The 23,714-nt window shown below is 35.1% G+C and overlaps 2 protein-coding genes across 2 annotated transcripts; one reads left to right on the top strand and one right to left on the bottom strand.

Moving 5' to 3' along the window:
- Positions 1 to 3,832: 3,832 nt before the first annotated feature.
- On the top strand, positions 3,833 to 13,275 carry LOC117317314 (uncharacterized protein CXorf65 homolog). Its single transcript, XM_033872107.1, has 5 exons — positions 3,833 to 4,181; positions 8,661 to 8,747; positions 11,290 to 11,406; positions 11,879 to 11,950; positions 12,902 to 13,275. Exons 1-5 carry the CDS (start codon positions 4,154 to 4,156, stop codon positions 13,066 to 13,068), a joined length of 471 nt encoding a protein of 156 aa, XP_033727998.1. The 5' UTR covers positions 3,833 to 4,153; the 3' UTR covers positions 13,069 to 13,275.
- Positions 13,276 to 13,494: 219 nt separating this feature from the next.
- Positions 13,495 to 23,668, bottom strand: LOC117317312. The gene is made up of 4 exons (XM_033872101.1): positions 23,607 to 23,668; positions 19,365 to 21,650; positions 18,702 to 18,790; positions 13,495 to 17,052 (listed from the first exon to the last, which is right to left on the bottom strand). Exons 2-4 carry the CDS (start codon positions 21,506 to 21,508, stop codon positions 16,034 to 16,036), a joined length of 3,252 nt encoding a protein of 1,083 aa, XP_033727992.1. The 5' UTR covers positions 21,509 to 21,650; positions 23,607 to 23,668; the 3' UTR covers positions 13,495 to 16,033.
- Positions 23,669 to 23,714: the final 46 nt, after the last annotated feature.

Here is a 23,714-nt window from a genome sequence, read left to right as displayed (position 1 = left end):
TCTTATTTCAATACTTATTGATAACATCAGTAATGATGTGGCAGCCATATCTCCTGGTGGTATTTTGGAAGTAATGTTAACACTTTACGGACTTTTGACTAACATTTGATTTGGTCATCTTGGGTTTTTTTCTCTATAATATCAAGATAATATCTAAAAGTGCAAAAAAATATATAAATAAATAAATCAAAACATTTTAAGAAAAACGAAAAAAAACAACAACAAACAAACACAAACAAACAAAATATAAAAAAATATATATATATATCTACTTCATCATCCAATCGATCCGTTCTTGTGACTATGTCATGTGACCAGTGCAATTAGCTTAATAACTTTCCACATCACAAAATCAATTGAAATTAATTAGCCAACTAGATAGTTTCTATGACTACAGCGCAATGTTAGAACCAAATTATCGAATTGTTCTAGGAGTCCATATACTTTTTCTCCAGATATTGTTACAACTGTTATCATACGATAACTATGCTAGAGTAACTCCAGTTACAAAGTTACGGCCAGCCGGAATTTACGGCCAACAAAACAACTGACAGTTGTTCACGACCTACAAAATAACGGCCAACAAAAATCAACTCATAGCCAACTACCTACAAGTTACGGCCAACAAAATCAACTGGAAGTCCACTACATACAAAGTTACGGTCAACAAAATCAACTCGATAGTCCACTACCTACAAAGTTACGGTCAACAAAATCAACCGATAGTCCACTACCTACAAAGTTACGGTCAACAAAATCAACTGATAGTCCACTATCTACAAAGTTACGGTCAACGAAATCAACCGATAGTCCACTACTTACAAAGTTACGGTCAACAAAATCAACTGGTAGTCCACTACTTACAAAGTTACGATCAACAAAATCAACTGATAGTCCACTACCTACAAAGTTACGGTCAACAAAATCAACCGATAGTCCACTACCTACAAAGTTACGGTCAACAAAATCAACTGATAGTCCACTACCTACAAAGTAACGGTCAACAAAATCAACTGATAGTCCACTACCTACAAAGTTACGGTTAACAAAATCAACTGATAGTCCACTACCTACAAAGTTAGGGTCAACAAAATCAACTGATAGTCCACTACCTACAAAGTTACGGTCAACAAAATCAACTGGAAGTCCACTACATACAAAGTTACGGCCAACAAAATCAACTGGAAGTCCACTACATACAAAGTTACGGCCAACAAAATCAACTGGTAGTCCACTACATACAAAGTTACGGTCAACAAAATCAACTGATAATCCACTACCTACAAAGTTACGGTCAACAAAATCAACCGATAGTCCACTACCTACAAAATAACGGTCAACAAAATCAACTGATAGTCCACTACCTACAAAGTTTCGACCAACAAAATCAACTCGATAATCCACTACCTACAAAGTTACGGTCAACAAAATCAACTGATAGTCCACTACATACAAAGTTACGGTCAACAAAATCAACTAATAGTCCACTACCTACAAAGTTACGGTCAACAAAATCATCTGATAGTCCACTACCTACAAAGTTACGGTCAACAAAATCAACTGATAGTCCACTACCTACAAAGTTATAGTCTACAAAATCAACTGATAGTCCACTACCTACAAAGTTACGGTCAACAAAATCAACTGATAGTCCACTACCTACAAAATAACGGTCAACAAAATCAACTGATAGTCCACTACCTACAAAGTTACGGTCAACAAAATCAACCGATAGTCCACTACTTACAAAGTTACGGTCAACAAAATCAACTGATAGTCCACTACCTACAAAGTTACGGTCGACAAAATCAACTGATAGTCCACTACCTACAAAGTTACGGTCAACAAAATCAACTGATAGTCCACTACCTACAAAGTTATAGTCAACAAAATCAACCGATAGTCCACTACCTACAAAGTTATAGTCAACAAAATCAACTGATAGTCCACTACCTACAAAGTTACGGTCAACAAAATCAACTGATAGTCCACTACCTACAAAGTTACGGTCAACAAAATCAACTGATAGTCCACTACCTACAAAGTTATAGTCAACAAAATCAACTGATAGTCCACTACCTACAAAATAACAATCAACAAAATCAACTGATAGTCCACTACCTACAAAGTTATAGTCAACAAAATCAACTGATAGTCCACTACCTACAAAGTTATAGTCAACAAAATCAACTGATAGTCAACTACTTACAAAGTTATAGTCAACAAAATCAACTGAAAGTCCACTACCTACAAAGTTACGGTCAACAAAATCAACTGATAGTCCACTACCTACAAAGTTATAGTCAACAAAATCAACTGATAGTCCACTACCTACAAAGTTACGGTCAACAAAATCAACTGAAAGTCCACTACCTACAAAGTTACGGTCAACAAAATCAACTGATAGTCCACTACCTACAAAGTTATAGTCAACAAAATCCACTGATAGTCCACTACCTACAAAGTTACGGTCAACAAAATCAACTGGTAGTCCACTACATACAAAGTTACGGTCAACAAAATCAACTAATAGTCCACTACCTACAAAGTTACGGTCAACAAAATCAACTGATAGTCCACTACTTACAAAGTTACGGTCAACAGAATCAACTGATAGTCCACTTCCTACAAAGTTACGGTCAACAGAATCAACTGATAGTCCACTACCTACAAAGTTACGGCAAACAAAATCAAGTGATAATCCACTAAAAACCATATATTAAAAGTTGCTTGTATATCTTTTTTTTTTTACATTTCTATACAATTCTATGATATTCTTTGAAGATAACAATGACAATATCAAATATGTTCATCCTGGTAACGTTTCGTGGCCGTACGTAACAAGGTGTGATAAAAAATGGATAGTCCGTTCAAAAAGGTCACTTGATCATGTGAGATGATCACGTGGTTTTAAACGGTATCATCCACTTAAAATTTAAATAAACAAACTAGTATTTTGACAAGGTTTTTAAAGTCCGTTAAATACCTTGTACACTAGCAGTGGTTATTTAGCTCACCACTTGTGTACTGGCCTTTAAGCATAAACTGTTTGTCACTTGAACAGGATTAACTATGATATTAAGAGTAATGGGGTCCGCAGGACGCCTGAGTTATATTGTAATAGATCTGGGTTCTATACAGAAGTCAAATTTTATTATCAAAAGTTTGTCCACTACCTATAAAACGATGGTAGTGTTCTCTTCCTAAATTATCTGTAACCGAAATGAAAATATTGCCGATGAGCTGTGAAACAATGCCCTGTGAGAGCCTTGTCTTCATGACACGAATTTCAAAATGTTGAAACTCAACAAATCGGATAGAAAGTTAAGTAGCCCTTTGTTATATATATTTATATTGTTGTCGTTATGTAAATATATTTATAATCACATATCACAGCTTCCCGTATATACACGGATTTAAACTTTATGATATCTGGTATAAAGGGGTTTGCCCACACCCACTTCAGATCCGCAAGGTTCTTTAACACAGGCCAACTAATTGGTCATGGGATGATTAAGGAAGGAGGAGGTGTCTAGTTTTAGTCTCTCTCTCTCTCTCTCTCTCTCTCTCTCTCTCTCTCTCTCTCTCTCTCTCTCTCTCTCTCTCTCTCTCTCTCTCTCATCTACACACCCCAAGAAATCCAACACCCATCTTACATTAAATACAGTAGCTTATTTTTAATATAATCTACAGTGATTTATCTATATAACTCTCCAGTTATTTACCTGTATTTTATTTACCTGTATTTTTTTCACAATGTACTCCACTACCTTATAATGTCATTATGTAAGAATAATTTTTCTTTCCTTACAATGAAATCCTGTTACTTTTTACCTTACAATTATAATACCCGCTAATCCCCTATAACGGGGCGAGGTGTATAAACGGGCTATTTACAATACTAAGTAGGTATATATTTAAACGTTAAAAACTGGCGCTACTTAAATATAACCCCTATTAGCACACCGAAAACAGTTTAAGATCTCAGTAGTGTGTACAGGAGCGTTATACCTCGGTAGAGGGTGATATCGTATGGACTTAGGGGAAAGTGGGTAGAACTGGTCGTAGTACAGTGAGGCGGAAGACTATGTAACCTTATATTGAACAGGACATTGTGTAACAACTGAAAGGTGAAAAATATCGCGAAACCAACATGGTGTACGTGACTGTGAGATATGGAGGTATGTATAACTTCTTAAAACAAATAATGAAATAACGTTGTCAGTTGATATAAACAGCATAGAATATCTTAAGTTCTTGTGTCTTTTAGTTCGACCAATAGTTAGCCAAAGTATTAATTATTTCATTAAGATGTTTAACAGTATATGCATTTCTTACGCATGCAACATCGAATTCCACTCTGCGAATATTCTTTGACGTCACTTAATTTCAGCCAATCAGATTGTTCAGGCACATTCCGTCAAGTTACGCGAGAGTGCAAGATGATGTTTTATCAAAGATGTGGTATTTATGACGTTGTGGTCAATATTATAGAATAAGTTTAAACGACATGGGATCATGCTTTTATCATTTTGTGCTCTGGTTTTGAAACCGAAAAGCCATAGCATATAAATATCGCATTACAGATGACAAATATCGATCGAATTTTGGTCGAAATTGGTCATCCTCTCTCAATAAATTATCATAATTACAGACACAAAGTGCCATGATTGTATATATGAAATCTATATCATAGTAACACAACTGACGAAGGAAGACAACTTTATGACTCGTGCCTTGACCGGGCCTCGAACTCACGATATATGGCACCCAATCGCCTAGCCAGAAATACCCGCAGCTTATACCACTGCACCACATCGGCGTTCTTAAAAAAAGAACGTTTCAATGGCGCAGTAATTGTCGGCCCGATATCCTGACATGATCATAGTGGAAGTCGTCTATTAGATGATATGAATACCTGGATAGCAATGTATTTATATACATGGATTATATATATATATATACATGTTATTACTACTTGACAATTATACATGTATATATATGTGTGTGTGTTCGCTCGAACAATTTCCCTTCTGTAAATAGCAGGACGATCTCTCTCCATTTTTACACTGCCGGTACTCTCTCTATCCAAGCGCCTTCGCCCGCTAAAGACAACCACAACCTAAGTTCTATAGCTTCGATGAAGCCTCTCAGTCTCCTATAGCCTTCACCTGGAGTGGTCAACGGCACCAAATCTGTAATAGGAAGCTAAAAAAGAGTATAGTCAAAACAGAATGACCTGTCGCGTTGACCATTTCGTGGAATATTCAAAGTGGGTAGTTCCATTTGTGCACAGGTGTGTTAACAAAACATATCGATTAGGAATACTACAGTGTCCAACAGGGTGCTGTTTTGGACCATTCGTTTTTTGTTACAATTTTATATCGACAACACAGGGATTGTATCATTTATTTTTGATGTAGGGTTTACAAATATTCAAGTAACCATGTGATCAATTGTTCACATGTTAACAGTTTTGTCGCTTAATCTAGACCAGTATAAATACAAATGATGCAGCTGATGATAAGGTTTGTTACATTATGAACAATTAACAGATATACATGTATATATACAAAGCACCTATTTCCCCTAAATGACTATAGACTCGTCTGTAATCAATATACTAATCAAAGTTCAACGCGACAGGTCATTCTGATCGGACTATAATAAGAAATACCCCGTCGGTCCAAGGCTCGAACTAGCGACCACTAAACTAAGAGGAAATTCCCGTCTTTGGTGGTAAACGGTTGTAAGCGATGTGTCTAGAATATTAAATGTTCTCCACTGAGAAACAGACCGAGGTCAATAAATTATTTTAGAGACAGTTCCTTAGATTCAGTCGTGTGTGGTGGTCCTTGTATGACGATTTACGAAGAAATCTGATCACATGAATATTATGGAACAGATGTCAATTTAGACATCTTTTGTTAAGGTACTCGATCACAATTACCCATCCAAACAATAACTAAAGCTACACAGCTTTTATTTTATTGTCTTCCTTTTCTCTTTGCCATTGTGATTTTCATTATCAAATTGATATATGGCTATGATATAGTATCGGATATTTGATGGTAAAAATAAAATCATGGAGTAATCTCCCTTTAATTTTATACGATTTGGTAATGATATTACAAGGAAGTTTTGTGATAAAAATGTATAGTGTTAAAACTGACTCTGGCTTCTTTCAATTTAAATATATTTGTGATCATGTTATAATTTCAATTTGGTAATTCAAGAGACATTTCGCAAAATAGATTTCTTAGACATTAAAATTAGAATTTACATCGTTTTACCTTCTAAATGTATAATCAAGATATGTTCCGAATGTCGAGCCTTTATCACTATTTCGGTACATGCAGTTTGATCAGTGATTCCTTTAAACTATAAGTTCATTACTGTTTGGAGACGCTTCTCTTTCCATCGACGATAACACGAGGATATTCCTTGCTGTGCAAAATTTCCTTGTTAATTCAAACAGATTTTTCATGCTAACGTAGCAAGTACATATTTTGTAATTCTAGATTAATGCCGCATTAAATAATATTTTACAACCAGATGGAAACAGCAAATCCCATTTTCACGTTTTCTCCCTTTTTATTAACTACAATGTATTTAATTATTTGATCAAATTCCAACAGATGTTTTCACATTAGACTCTATTGTCGTTATGATACGTTGTCGTGTTTTATCATGTCTATGCTGTTATGTAACGTCAACCTATATATAGGTGTCAGATTTATATAAGGGTCTTGACACTTGTTTCTAAATCCTTTTTGTATGATTTATAATTGTGTTGTATATATATCGTTAAATGGAAATTGACAAATAAAACACAGTTTAAACTAATATCTTCAGTCGCATTACAACTCAGTAGTAATTACGTTACGTAAGAAGTTTAACATTCTAGTCCGTGTGGTCAGTTTAATACTGCATGACCTCAGGCTAATTTGACACCTGTTGTTATGGTGGATCATGAGGCTCATTCCCCGAACACCAACTCTGGTAAAGACAAAGGAAGGTGTTTATGTAGGAAGTTCTTTGAAGTTTAGTTATAGTCTGTTTCAATACGGAATACTAACACAGGTAAAAAACAGGGTCAACTCATGTATATGAATAAGGTATCGTTTTCACTGTCATATTTCTCATACATTTAGACAAAGTTTGTAGTATACACTGTATAAAAGTTCGTTCAATACATAACCGTACTGTAGTACTTATGATAACATATCATTTCCATATTTTTACAATACCGGTATACATATTTTACAAATTGATGTTTGAAATTCACATATTATTTTAAAATGTCTTTCTAGTAATTGGATGAACATAGATAGATTTGAGAATACTCTAATACTGCATAATGATAATAATCCTTTCATTTTATGAATAGATGGGTTACATGTATAATAACTAGGTGTATATACTTTTTTACGAATTTGACTTACATATATATCTGGGCATAAAAATAAATAATGATACTCGCGTCCAATTCCAGTAAAACATAGCAGACAAATTCTATTTTCCCGTGACGTGATATTTACGTCTCTGGTAAATATGAAAGGAATATTTGCAATAGGTAACGTACGATAAAAATGATAAGCATATTTCTTGCAAAATTACAAATAATTCTAAAAAAAAAAAAAAAAAATTAACTTAAAAATTGTGTATATGAAAATGTCATTATTTCATTACAGCCTGTTGGACCTTTCAATTTGTCCATCTACTCTCGTTGCCATGTTATACAATTGATATGTATTGTTTGACCTCTTGTTACACACTAAGTGTGTCAGAGTGAAATAAAAAAATCTTGAATCTTGGTATCATACATTATTTCTGAAACAGTTTGGCAATCATTAACAGCTAATGATTTTCTGATCATCTAACAGGTGAGTTGATTTACCTGTGTTCTGATTTACCTGTGTTCTTACACTGAGAATTTTTCTGTAACAGACTATAACCCCCTATCAACACACCTTAACCCCTATGGCTACACCCTAACCAGAGTTGGTGTTCGGGGAAGACCCCGATCATGACACCTGTACTCCCCAATATTACGCCAGCAAAAATATTCAATGTCATTAAATATAACAACGGAATACTAAAAGAGTATATAATTATTATATTTATGCCTACTAGTTGATATCAATAAATGACTTGTGTTGATCAGTAATTGGCAAAAACACTTTTGTAAGAAAATTTGAGAAAGGTTGACTAGCCGATAAATATATATCAAAACATTTGTGGAGGGGTTCATCATTGATTTCAAACCGTTTGGCAATTTCTCAAATCTTTCTCGGCACGAGTGTACTGAAGCACCTTAAGTGACACCTATCGCTAAAATATGTCATTATTTACCTACATTTGTATGTTGTATTTAACATTGATATACATGCTTTGTAAGTAGTTAGGCCCTGGACTTCGTACGGAACACATCGGGCTTATATTGGCTATTCAATAACTTGCCGTATAAGTCAGGAAGTTATCTTACATTAAATTTCAAATTTAGACTGCATCATCTCTTACTTCTTCAGTCAAATGAAATAAATCAGAAGAAAAATACTTTATGTTAGTAACACTTTGTTAAACTATGAACCATGTTGATGTGTTTTCGAGACGTATCATCGTTTTATTACATAACTATGTTATTCTATTTTTCACAGACTGCGAGGAAGAAATCTTCAATCCTTTCTGCCGGGCCCGAAATCTCTTACGGAGTATCAAACAGAAATGTCGGTGTAGAAATGACTGTAAGTAATGGTTAAATACACCAGCCTCCCTCCCCCTCCCCAACATACACCTCCTAGCACCCCCCCCCCCCCCCCCCCCCCTCCCCAACATACACCTCCTAACCCCGTGACCCCTCTCTCCAACGATTGCCTGGAAATGGCAGCAGCTGTATGTTTATATATGGGATCTTGATTGAGTTTTCATATATGAAACGAGACATGGCGCAAAACAAAACAAAAAAAAAAAAAAAAAATTAGAGACGAGTTTCATAAATTCAGCTTTAAGGTACTTTTTATCACATAACTCAGCAAACCAACATTTTGACAGGTATTAAAGTCAAAATGTGGGAGGTAAAATCAAATGAAGACAGCCATTTTGCTGCACCAATGTACAATTAACGACGTCACATCGATATATCATTGTCCATATTATGACGTTACAGTCGTTCTCTGGTTGGCACAACCAATGCCAACGCTCCAGGATATTTTGATTGTGATTGTGAGGTGAATCCAAAATTGTAAAAACTGGGTTGCCAAATTAAAAAAAAACACAAGATTTCCTCACTAAGCATGATGAACATGTGGGTTTTCAAACAGGTCACATATATAAGCTATTTCATAACCATAGTAAAATAACGATTGTTAGACAATATCGAACAAGAATGTGATATTTTTTTGTGTCATCGCCGAAATGTGTTTTATACAGGCATGTTGTAGACCACTTAACGTTGCAAACATATCTTTTAAAACCAATTCTTATTCTTGCTAATTACAAAAAAGCTATTGTTAGATTACGTTTATCTTCCCATTGTCTTCTTATCGAATCAGGAAGGCATAGAAACGTACGTACCTAGGCATCTTAGAACCTGCCCTGCTTGTCTTACTGACACCGAGGATAAATATCACTTCATTTTTAAATGCCCCTTGTACAGTGAGCTGGGAATCAAATATATTAAGCCCTATTATCGAATAAATCTCTCCGTCTTCAAATTAGTTATATTTCTATCGTCTGGTAATACAAAAGAATTGTGTAATTTAGGAAAATCTGTTCATCATGCAAACATATTACGAGGAAACTATTTAGTAGAAAACTAGATTATGTATGATTGACCCTGGAAATATTTATTGTAATTTAATGTATGCATCAAATCTTGTATCCATAAACTGTATCAGTTTACGATTAATAAAGAATTGAATTGAATATTGCACTAGTGACATATGAAAACAATATAACACAGACAAATTCTATGGACAGCAGGACGATAGTGTAAAAATACCAAAGAAAGAAGATAGAAATACTGTTAGTTGTAAAATATTCGCGGTGCTTATATTTCGTGCTTGCCGCAGTCGGGCTTAGTTCACGGGTATATTGTACCACGCCTTGCATACATTCTTCAGTAAAAACTTTTTCGTGGAGTATTTCTTTTCGCGTTACATTTAATGACTGCGAATAATGACCACCTGTGAAGCGTTATCCTACTGGTGATTTTGCTGTCAACGACTCGTGAGTTACGTGAAGAATCACACGTGTCGGAATCCAGAATGAGTTAGGGAAATTGATATCGGCTTAACAGATGGTAGACTATAAAATGGAAAGGGGGTCTTGAGGGGGAAGGGGGGAGGGAGGGGTGGGGACGGGTTTATTAAACATTAATTACCACCGACTACCAATGAACTTTCTCATTTCTCAGGACTTACTTTCAATATCGCTCTGCCGTAATCAATCCCCTACTGTATACATTTCACCTCTTCCTTCCTTTCCTGATAATTTCGGAATGATCTATATTTGTTAATCCGGGTTCCTTTTCCTTGCTAACATCATTCCTTTTGGGAAAAGACTTCATAGATGTTGCACAGCGTCTATTTGTCAACACTAGTAATTTACTGTTATTAGCTTTAACAATATAGATCAGTTTAAATGCGTGTCTTTGGCAGAAAACATCCACAAACATATACACAAACAAGTATACATTTGTATGCATTGTGAAAGAGAAAGAAAATGTTTCACTTTTTAATGACCGCAAAAACCAGTAAGATAAAGTAGCTACTTACTAATATATGTAGGTATAATGTGACAGTTTATTCCTGGTATAATAGACGGGACGTGACGAGGGAAATCTTACATTTATGACGTAGTTTTCATGTCATTGACTGATTTGTTTAAAAAAAGCAAGAAATAAAAAAAACAAACAACAAAAAAAAAAAAAAAAAAACCGAAAAACAAAACAAAAAAATCAACAAAAAACAACAAAAAAAACCCCAAAAGATTGATATAGTTCTACTTTTTTTGTAATAGCAATTAAAAGTGTTGTCATTGCAAGGAAACTGTTTTTTTGTCGCGGTCATTGAATTTTATAATTAAGGCTTTTTCTTCTAAAAATAATTAATTATCTTTTAAAATCTTTTCAGCTTCAGTATCTCATACATCCTACGATAACAATAATCATACCAAAAATAAGTGTATTTCCCCTCTATTGTATGACTAGTTTGACCGCCAGATATTTATTTTTCATTTCTTTCTATTAATTTTGTTTGGTAGATTCGTCTTTTCTTGCTTTTTCAGGTGATATTGAACTTTGTGATGAATCGGGTAACATCAAATTTCTCCGAGACGTTCCGAACAGATATGCTAATGAGATACTGACGGAGAGGGAGACATTAGTCCTCCTGCGAGTAGATAGTAAGTTGGAGTCCAATATTAGTTCTGAACATATCGGGTGTGGGGCAGGTGATTTGGTGACGTACGCCGAAATATTGAGGGTAGGGACTTACTTGGGGATGGGTATTGGTTATTGGTAAGAACGGGGGAAGGCAGATGGACCAATGGGGTGGAATAAATTAATAATTGGATGGATTAATATTGTCAGAAATGTTTCTCGGTCCGTAGAGAGCACATTACAATGAGGAGAACTACTAGCAGTAAGAAGCGTCTCTACTCCAAAGGAATCGCAAACACAGACTTGGCTCAATTAAATCTGCTCAATCTTAGAAATGCTGGTAAAGAGTCCAAGCCAAGCATTGTACCAAAGCTTATGTGTGGCAATACAGAAAATACTACACAGTCAATTGTGTTCGGGTTTCTTTTGATATTTGGGATACAAGACATTTCTAAAGCGAATGATAACTATGTGTATTCATTGAAATATTTACAGAAACAAGCGGGACGCCCGACACATATGTACCGTTACTAAATGACGAAGAGTCCATCAACGATGATTTTACGGGTGAGTTATTTCATTATCTACCTTTTACTCAACAACACGATAAACAAACATATTGGGTATTGCTATTGCTGCCCTCCCCTAATAGTGACAGTGACCTCAACCCCAAACCCATGAAAGTCGAACTTGTCCGATATATATTCATTTTTTTATCATTGTGTGAGGTTTGATCAAAATCCCACAAAGAATGAAGCCGCTAGAGAGCAGACAGCTTTTGCGTTACGTGGAGCGCTGGCAAACTTTGGCGTTACGTAACGCTTGTACGTCTTGCATACGTGCAAGACGACCAGAGAGGAAACCTAATGTCCCCCTGGTTTTAGTGTAGGTGACAGATAAAAGTAATGTGATATTCTCGATATTAGTGTTTGGGTAGTCCTCGATAAGCCATTCTAATAGATTTGGGTATAGCATATCAAGTTAGTGAAAACATCCATCGTATTTATTCTTGTCGTGATTATACAAACCGAGAAATATTATCGCTAGATCTTGTGTTTCCTTTGTCGCCTCCAAGTGTCTTCCGGCCGTCATCGCTCCCACCCCCAGGACATTCAGCAATCCCGTCTGAGCAGTCACTGCACTACCCCGGGCAACCTCGTAGATCCCCGAGAGTTTATTTGCTTTTTTAGATTATACATTATGGTGGTATTATCATGCTGAAGTCTGTGACAATGGGATGTGAAAATGGCAACCGTAATGTCTTGGAATACAAAATGCACGTTATCCTATTTGAATAGGCGTCACCGGTAACAGGGAGTCGCCATCTAGAATACTGCATCATGGGGGGAATGAGCCGCATTTCAATGTTTTTTTTTGTTTTTTTTTAACGAAATGAACATTTGACAGAATGATAAATTGGAGATGACACGTTCGGAAGCGATACAAGAATTATTAGTAACACACACACTCTTATAGAAACACTTCCCCATCCTTATCGACACTTATTTCTATTTGTAGCCAGGCTAGCTGGAAGAGGCATGTTCGACAGTCGACCCGGAAGTAGAAGAGTCAGATCAAATACGCGGAGACAGAAAACGGACAAAAATGGCGACAGAGATCGCTCTAAAGAAAAACAGAAGTCGGCTCGTCCTGAGAAAAGATCAAAGTCGAGACAAGGAAAATAGACATTCAAGGAAAACTGTTCACTGAGTGGCAACCACCGATGATGAACAATAGTTGCTTCTCATATCATCTTTGTGACATTGGCAATTCACTGCCTTTTATTTTTTTTATTTATTATTCTTCTTTTATTTAATTTACATTCAGGGAATCATTTTACGATGTACAGTCATGATTGGGTGTTCTTTTCAATAAAGTAGTTAATATAATCATAAAGTATCATGTGCACGTTTTTCTCAAACAGATCGCTCTTCTACTGACCTTTGGGAAATGCATTGATAAGAATGAAATTTTCAATGATATGAAAACATTGTCTTGCAAAACACTTGGTCACTTATATACAAAGAAAGGTGTCCAGTCAATTTTGAGTCTGGTCGAGAAAACTGCTGTAACATTTACGTAGCGGGACGGGAAAATAATGAAACCGCACATTTAACATGGAGTAACTTTTATTCACATCGAAGAGAACATTATTAAGAACATCCTATCAAAACTATAACAAAGCAACTGAAATGGATACTTATCCATAAGCTACACAGATACAGATAGATTTGTATGTACAAGCACAGTGCACGAATGAGATTTGTATAATGTCCAATGCACAATTATAAATATTTTCCATTTTTAAAGATTTGTTTTTATAATGAGACATTAAAGAAATACCTTAATAACGAGACATTCAGTAAATAAAAAATTACACGATGAGAAAAATATTCAATATACAGAATACCGAAATGTGTTGTATAGGAACTATTTTTTAATGTGTGATTCGGGCTTCATCAGTTACATTAAAATCAAGGCAGTAGAACTGCTGTAGGGCTGAAATGGAAAGGGATCGTTAATGTTGAAAATATGATGAAGGAACCGAAAATCATTCTTAAATATCAATAAATGCTTGTGCGGTATATATCATCTACACATAATTGAACAAAGTAGAGGTCAATGAACAATGAACAAAAATCAGCAAATTTGCTATCAATGCGATTCAATATAATACATACTTTTTACTAGCCAATCTTAAAAATACATAATGATAAACAATTACATATTTGTATTGACCAATGTGAAATGATACTGTTCTTCAAGTGACAATTCTGTCTTACTTTCTCAGAAGAGATCATAAGGACAGGTCTTCGATTCAGTTCCTACATAGAAAAGGGTTATCACATGTACAGTAGACTAGACCATGCTTTAAGATTAGGCATATCCTATCAACTCTGAAGAGAAGTGAGAACGTTCAGTGACAGTAGGTCGAGCAGCTGCATGACTGGTTATAAAATCAGTAACCAGATAGTGTATTTATATCATTATACCAAAGGCTGTAAGATCACTGCCATGTATTGTTCTCACAGTTAGAGACATCATTGTCCAACATAAATCATTTCCCAAGATAGTCAATTAAAAAATTAGCAGATAAGACGCAGGAGAAAATATATTTTAACGTTCTGTCAAAATGGAAGCAGCGATGTAGTAATAATATTGATCATGACACTTATAAGAAATGCATTATCTAGCTGGTAATAGTATATGTATATCGCTTGGATATTATATATAAATGTATTACAAAGCCGGATTGAAATCATTTATGAAAACCAATCATTGGTCGCGGATATGCAAATAACACTTCCTACATTGATGTATTCTCGTGTTTTAACAGAGGAACTTCTTGACAACGTAACTTAATGTTTGCACAAAAAATACCTTCACCATAACAAAGTAATACCGAAAAAGTACTATCACCAAATGCCACAGGCTCACTGCAAACCTTCGTCATTAAAAGTGAAACTCATTTTAAAGGTGTATTTCAACAGGCTATTAATTTTGTAGACAGTATGAGTAATGCGGTTGAGAAGGATATATGGTTTTTCAATAAATTACCAGAGTTTCTATAACAATTATTAAAATTTTACTCTGGTGAGCATGAAGGTCATCTATAGGTAACAAAAACAAAAAATTATTTCGAGAAATCAAAATGTGCTTTCAATTATATATAAAAAAAGAACAATGCATCTCAAATGACGCTAATCACTTCGAATGTTAAGGATTCGTTTGAGGTGTTCTTATACTGGACCGGCATGCGAAGTTTAATCAAAATCTGTTTAAAAACGAAGTTGCTAGAGCGACAAAATATTTCTATAGATAGCAAATGTGACCTCAATCTTGACCTTTGCATCCTAAAACACAAACTTGTTTGAGGTATTCTCATGCTTGACCAATGTACAAATTTGATCAAAATTTGTTTGAAACAAAGCCGCCAGAGAGACAAAAAAGGACTAAAGTACAACGATAATGCTATCCCCTTCTCGACTTCGTGGGGAATAATATCAAGTTAAACCCTACATGCTGTATCTACAGACTAATCTGATCAGTTACAAACATTTCAAGGGACCACTGTTTACAAATAGTGTATTTATGATTTTATATAAAAAGAAATGGTGCACACTATTTGATTTTAAAATGAATTCGTCAATCATTATGCGAGTTTTATATGGAAATTTGATTAATTAAATAAGAGCTAATATTAGTGAATGTGGTTTGCAGTAGAGAACGCGGTTTAAAATGTTAAGATAATATCTCAAGAAATAAATATCTTCAATATTGGCAGTAAATCATGACTTATCATGGAAAATTTTGATCCTGGTCACTGAAACAAATCAATGCAATTAATTAATGTTTTAGATGAATACATTTTAAATATCAGCACGTGAATATCAGTGTAATAGCACATATTATGAACACATATAAAAATATCGATGATAAACAGAAAATATTAGTTTCCATCTCACATGATGTACTATTATATTAAGGTCTGGTTCCATTTCATTTGATGTACTGTATACTACATATGAGACTGGTGCAACTGATTTTTATTTAACCTCATCAGAGGATCGATAATTTTAAGAACCGAAGACTCATGTACACAATATAAGATGCTCTATAAACTGAAGTATGATACATGAATTCTTCTTTTTATTCTACTGATCTTCTTGTTCGCTTTGGACGATCCTGTTTCACAGGCGGCAGAAGCTTCCTCGGCTGAAATTTACTTGCTTTTCTCTTTCTGGTTCCTCTCACTACTGTTTCTTGTTTGTCCCCTTCTCCTTCTTTTTGTTCGTCTGAAGCATCAATTGCCTCTTCTTTAACAGTGATGGTAGGTTTGATATCTTGAAGGTCACTTCTATCTTCCTCATAATCTGAATCCGTATCTTCATCACTTCTAGGCGTCTGCTTTCCCCTCTTCCTTCCTCGCTTCTTTCCTTTTCCTCTTCCTTTAGGTTTTGCTTTCTTATCTGGTGGATGGCAGTCCCTCTTGTGAGACTGAAGGTCAGCTTTGAGTTTGAAGCCTATATCACACATTACACACCGATGGGACAGTTCTTTAACTTTTTCTTTGGAATGAAACATCTGTTTATGCACCTTTGCACTTTCTACATCAGGAAACATTTCGTCACAAATCTTACACCCAAGTTTGCCCTCGTGGGTTTTGATGTGACGTTTTATGTCAACTTTATCTCCAAACCTTTTCGTACAGTGTGGGCATGACAGCTCCTTCTTTGTGTTGTGTTTTCGCAGCATATGTTTCTTCAGATCCCCACTTTGCAAGAAACTGTGCTCACACACCTCACATTTGAATGGCCTTTCTCCAGTATGAGACCGCCTGTGCACTTTCATGTAACTCAGCTGTGAAAAGCTCTTTTTACACGTGGGACACTCATACGGTTTCTCGCCAGTATGTATACGCATGTGCCGCTTCAGTGTACCCAGTTGTCCAAATGTGTTATCACATCGTGTACAAGCAAATGGTTTCTCGCCCGTATGACGTCGACTGTGGTTGATCAGATGACCACTTTTCCTGAAGCCAACGCCACACTCCTTGCAGGTGAAAGGCATTCCATCTTTGTGCGCCTTCACATGGCTGTTGTAGTCGCCAAGATGGCTGAAGCCACGGCCACACTCATGACATATGAATGGCTTTGGGCCTTTCACTTCTGAAGGAGAAAAACAAATTACTTGTTTGTGTGAATTACTACATAAAATTAGCTGTAAGCTCATGAACATGAAGCATGATATTCAAGTACATGTAATGTAATGAAAATAAAGTCTGAAATTGATAACCTTAAGCAAAATTTGAAAAACGCCATATTGCTATGCCATGGTATTTCATTAACTGGTAAAGACTGAAGAGCATTTGATTCTAGAATATCAGTGTATGGAAAAAAATGTTAAAATTTAGGTCAATTTAGTCAAAGGTCTTCGTATACATAATTAAATGCAAAATAATGGTATAACAATCATTACTGTGTGTTTTGATGCAATAATGACTGTCATAATCTAAAATTTTCTTGCTACTTTCCTCCATGATAAAAATGAAATACTGTTATTATTTTTGGTAAAACTGAAAATCTTTGAGAAAAGAAAACCTGTTTTGCTGTAACATTAGATATGGTTCTTCACAACGCTGTTGCCACGTGCACTCTGATGACCACTGACGCAACTGAACACTTTATTTTATGATGAAACATGCAACTTGTAATTGGGTCAAGGTCGGTCATTAACTTTATAACTTTTTAATTTCGTTAAAATTTATTCACTTTCAAACGAACAATGCAATTTCTTATTTGAGAATTTAGTTTCCACACATATTTCATGACTGCAATAAAACTTTTTTACGAGTTAAATCAGGCTGTAGAGTTGTAGACATTTGCAATGGTTTCATACCTAGATTTTGCCATTTCGGGGAACAGGTTAAATTCTCCCGGGAATATAGAATTTACCAATTATTTACTAGAAACCAGCTATACTAACAATACAAACTTTCATTAGAAATGACCAATATATCTTCAGTACCAATCCAATTTCAAATTACTGAATAAATTGTCCCTTCACTCAGATGTCATTTTATTGGAAACCTGACATTTACGGTAATTTTCTGGTACTTTCAACAAACATTGTGTACTTAATTCTAGCACTCTAAATATCACAATTATGTACTGTTTCGTTTAATATGGAAGAAGTTTAACATAACGGTTATGTAATCTATGATATGAAAAAAAACTTCTGTGACCTGGAATAGGGGTCAAGCACATTTTTTTACTCCAAAGCTACACTGAAAAGCTGTATGAGGCAGTTTAATTCATTTTGGCTCTGATGAACAATATATATCTAACTAATTTGTTTTGAAAGGTGCTATATACTATCTTGTCCTATGACATCTGATCCACCCAAATATACCGGTATCAAATAAGTATATCCTTTATGATTGCAGTTAGTCCATAAACCCCAAGAATTGCAGGTCTTGTGGGAAAACATGTATCTTAATATCTTATTTCTGTCCTTTTATATATTTAACTCTCAGATTTAACTCTGTTTTGAAAGATGCTACTCTCTTGTGTTTTTGGCATAATATCCTTTGATGTGCGGCCCAAACAAATATATAAAACCATTTTTTTTTCTTTTTTGACTGCAGTTAGTCCATGAACCCCAAAACTTTGTAATTTAATCGAAAACCACATTTCTGGTATTTTTCCTCATTGATGTTTCAAACTGCATGTTCAGTTGAAATAATTTAAGCAATAGTTAAAACCAGGGCTATTAAGGAAAATGACGGCCAACAAATGAAGGGCAGGGTGAAATTTACCTGGACCACCAGCAGAGTTTCGTAGCAATATCACTGGAGATGGATTTGGATCATCCAAAGCAAACGGTTTGGTATCTTTCTCCGAGGATCTGAAAATAAAACAAAAGGACCGTGATCACTAATCTTCGCTGACATAAAGCAAATGTCTATTTCAAACACCTCTCTAAAATGTCTTGTATCTCGAATGGTATTAAATGTACAAACCCCATCCAAACTGCCAGTATAAGCTAATTACCTTTAACAAACTTCATGTTTTGTAAAATGATTTTGAACTTGAAATAAAATGACCTGAAAAGGGGTAAATAATAATAAACAATAATTTTAAGTTTTACATACGCTATAGCACAGCAACAAAGCCGTCTCAAAGCGGTTCACAAATCATAATCATTATTTATTGGCAATCAGCCAATGTCTTTCTCAACTCCCGGAGGAGCATACAGTCGGAACTGCCATTTCGGCGCTAACAGCAGAGCTTACACACAACACTTGTTGCACTGCTCTCTACTCATTTACAACTGAGTCGACTGGAAAACAATGGCGTAAAGTATCTAGTTCATGGATACAACACAACACCTGTGCCGGGACTCGAACTAGCGACCCTTCGGTCATGTAGTCCTGCGCCCTACCACTAGACCACCTCCGTAAAGATATAGACCAACTTACACTTCCTTAGGTGTGTCGCCTTCCTTTGCTTCATGGGGTTGTATATCCTTCTGTTTTGTTTCCTGATTTTTGGCTTTTTCCTTGAAATATCTGGTGATTTTTTTTGGTCTTTGCAAAACATTTAATTCACACTCAATCATGGCATTACTCAGCGGTTTCAAAGTCATTGTAGGTCTTTCTTCTTTATTAAGGGTTACCTGCTGATCCACACTCATACATGTCGATTCTGAAGTACCGTTATCTGTACTCAGTACTGATGGTCCAGCTGGTTCAGAGGTTTTATTTGACTTTTCTCTAGAAATGTTTTGTATTGGAATCAACAATGCCTTCTTCATTGGTGATTTACAACCTACCTCCTTAACAATTCGTTTGGTTTGGTCATTGGATTCAACTTTATTTGGGAGTATAACGATGCGGGCAATCTCTCTTCTAACTTGGTTGTTACCAGTATCAACACTAGATGTCTTTTCCATATTAGTTCCAGTAACACTTACAGGTACCGGTGTTGTTTCCAGATGTCCAACAGCCAACGAACCTGTTCCAGAAAAAACCTTGTGAGGAGTATCACTTGCATTAGTTGCACCAGAAAGTTTTCCAAGATCAGTGCGGACATACTCTCTTGGAACCATGCTTAGCGTTGCCGGGACATTCTCTTCTACTGGTGTACTGGCAGTGATGTTCTTATTTGATGACAACCCAGAGTTTTCTACTTCTTTACCTGTAGAAAGCTTTTTCTGCTCTTCTGTTGTCCAAAACAGGTCCTTTGACGTTGATTGAACCATTATGTTTCCAACTTCTGTAGATGATGATGCCACTGTATTGTCTTCAGGCACAATGAATGTCTGGCTAGGATTGACGATCTTCACATTGTCGTTGTCTGGAATATCAATCTGTACATGAAGTCCTAAGCGGTACATTTCATTCTGAATGTGAAGTGGCTGCTCCATTGGTTGTGCATTTAAGATAGGCTGGATGTTCTGTTCTTTAAAACCTGAATGAATGTCTACACATGATTTCTGCAAGACTGTTGGAATCTCGTTCTTTGTATACTGTACTTTCAAAACGTTTGTTGGATCCGAATTTAAAGAAAACTGCAGATCTTGACTCTCCCATTGATTAGCATCACTTCTTAAAATTCCTTGTGTATCCTGGTATCTTCCAACTGTTCCGACAGGTGTTGTGATATTTCTGATCAAACTAACGCCGGGCTGTAAAGGTGGTGCCAATCCTTTAGATGTCACAGTGAATTTTCCACCTTGCACACTATTAGTAACTAGTGATTTATTTTGACCCACTTCATCAATTACGTTTCCGGAGTGTTTCTTCATGTGCATATCAAAGGCCATGTTCACATCAAAATTCCAATCTGCATTCGGTTGAACATTGTCACCAATGATTTCTTTTTTTGCTTCATTTGGTTGTCCATTTGGATCTGATCTCGTATCATTTCCAACATATTCTTCAATGGTTTCTATGACTGCATCTATAGGTAGAGCCTCTTCCTGTATGGTTGTAGAATCTTCACTGATGACAGAAAAATCCTCCTGTGCATTTTGGAGAACAATGGATGCTGTTGACATTTTGTCAACACTTACAATAGTAGCTGTTGTGCAGTGTTCTGAATTGGTGCCACATTCTGCAACTGCTGTAGGTTTCCATGGTATTGTAATTATGTCGCCAGCTGGTACAATATTTTGAACTCTGAATTGATCATGGTTTATGGCAAAATCTTGCTGTTCTTGCCTTAACGATAACTGCACCTGTTTTGCATCTGGCTCAGCAATCATGGAAGAAACGCTCCATGAAGTTTTCGATGGAGGGGAAAGTCCTGGCTTCAAAACAGAGGCTATTGATTTACTGACTAATTCATGACCAATGTCTCTTTCTGTTGATTTATGAAGGGATGATATTGTAACATTGGAAGAGGAGGATTGTTGAGGAAATCCACCCGTACCAATACTTTGCAGAATTTCAGCAGATGAAAGATGGGTAGCAGCAATGGAGGAGGAAGTACGATCAGGAATGATTTCCATCACAGCTTGGTGTATGGCCAATGCTGATGTAGAATCTTGGCAAGACACTTCAAGCACAGGTGTTGGAATTTCATTAGCAAGAAAGTCACTCGTTATATTTGTTGAATCCATTGTGGAAATCAAGTTTTTAAGAGATGTCTTCAGACTGGAAATAAGTGCTTCTTTCAAATATGATTTGAAGGACTATCTTCTCTATGACAATATCACCACCATAAGAACAGGGATCCACCGTAGCCATGCCATCTGAATAGATCTGAAAATACATTGAATATATACCCAAATTAAAATGAAGTTAAACCTCATTATATCAAACTCGATAATTCAAAGATCCTGCTTAACTCAAAGTAAACATTCAGTTCAGACAATGAAAATTGTATCACAAACTTGATAATTCAAAGATCCTGCTTAAAAGTAAACTTTCAGTTCAGACACTAAAAATTGTATCCCAAACTCGATAATTCAAAGATCCTGCTTAAAAGTAAACATTAAGTGTAGACACTGATTTTTTCATGCCAAACTTGATGATTCAAAGATCCTGCTTAAAAGTAAACTTTCAGTTCAGACACTGACATTTTTTTTATCACAAACTCGATAATTCAAAGATCCTGATCATTAGACTAACTCTAAGTGAACTTTCAGTTCAGACACTGAAAATTCTGCATAAAATACATGTTTACCTCAAATGTTCAGGAATAACTCAAAGTTTTTTTATGGCCCACTTACTTTGAGATCATGAGGTTTGACTGTAGATGACTATTTGGGTTCAGTGAAACTTGTAGCTCTTGCAATTTACACACTACCTGTATTTAGAAGGGCCAGAGACTCCAATTTTTTAAATTCAGACATGAATTATAATGATCAGTACAGCTGTTTTGGTTCACTGTTTAAGCAGAAACAGAAATAAAAAAAAAAGCAATTTAAAGGTCTATAAATATTCTTTATCATGCCTTTAAAATTTGAACAAATTCATGAAAATTATGACATGAAGTTGGCATCTATTGACACTTTTCATTATATTAGAATTTTAATCAGACTTTTAAAATCTCCAGTTTGGAAATGATTTTTCAAATGATCTTTTTAATTAAAAGTGTTTATTCTTACAGATATTACAAATGTGCATTTTTGGTTAAGTGTGAATTGTAGATTTGACTGAGGAATTACATAATAATATTTCAATTAATGAGATTTTTCAATGTACATGTCTGATTAACATTGATTTGATCTATTCAGGGTCTTTATTTACTTAAGATATTTATAGTATGTGTGAATTAAAGTTCTTACATATTTTCTTATATACCAGATGTTTAAATGAAATCAATTATCATTATAATTTTTTTTTTCAAATTAGCTTGTGGTTGTCATAATCTGTTTTTCAAAAAGCCAATGGACCTTAATATATCACAATAAATATTCAAGATATCTACAATACTGTAGCTGATATCTTGAATGTTTATTGTGATATATCTTACGCATTAATGTATATATAATATCAATTTACTGCTATGATGATGTTTAATTTCCTGGCAATAATAAAAGTAACTGTGTAATTGTTGTAACACATGACACTAAATAAAACTTCTAGTTGCATTATGTACAAAATGTATGTATCATAGTTAGTAGTAATTAACTCCTATACATTTGTTTACACACCATGTACAGAAATTCATAATTTGTGACATGAAATATCAACTGCTATTGTTTCTTTTGTTAAATAAATAATAGTTGTACAGTTCTAAAACCTAGACTTGTCAAGATATATACCTGTATTACAGTGTAATTAATTAAATACATATAGATTTTATAGGACTATTTTACCAACTTTATATATATATACATACATCATTACATGTACAGTACACACATATAAAATTGAATGATGCATTCATGATAAACTATATGATATGATAGAACATCATTTTTTTGAAATTGTCCCCAATGTTTCATATCTAGATAAATGTAGAAATATTGAGACATTTTATTCTGGTATTGTAATTTGTTAATCTACAATAAGGTATATATATTTCCTCAATGGAAGCTGATCAACGGGGCTCGTGCAGGGCTAGGCATTACTGGACTTGCTAGAGTCCAAAGCAGTGAACATGGGCTTTATATAGTTCGCAGTGTAGAGATTTTTAAAAACTTTTAACTGACAAAGGAAAACCACGAAACCTTAATGAATTGATTTTGAATAAAGAGATGACCAACTCACCAAATGTCGATTAATTCTCCTCGCTTTCTCTTTATGAATCGTGCTTTTAAGGGGAGACAACCAGGAAATGGTATATCAATCGTTGTTAATTGAAAGCTTGAAGTCTTG

The sequence above is a fragment of the Pecten maximus genome, chromosome 19 (genome assembly GCF_902652985.1).
Source record: "Pecten maximus chromosome 19, xPecMax1.1, whole genome shotgun sequence".
NCBI lineage: Eukaryota > Metazoa > Mollusca > Bivalvia > Pectinida > Pectinidae > Pecten > Pecten maximus.
Note: the sequence above shows the minus strand (reverse complement) of the source record. Positions and strands in the feature narration are given on the sequence as shown.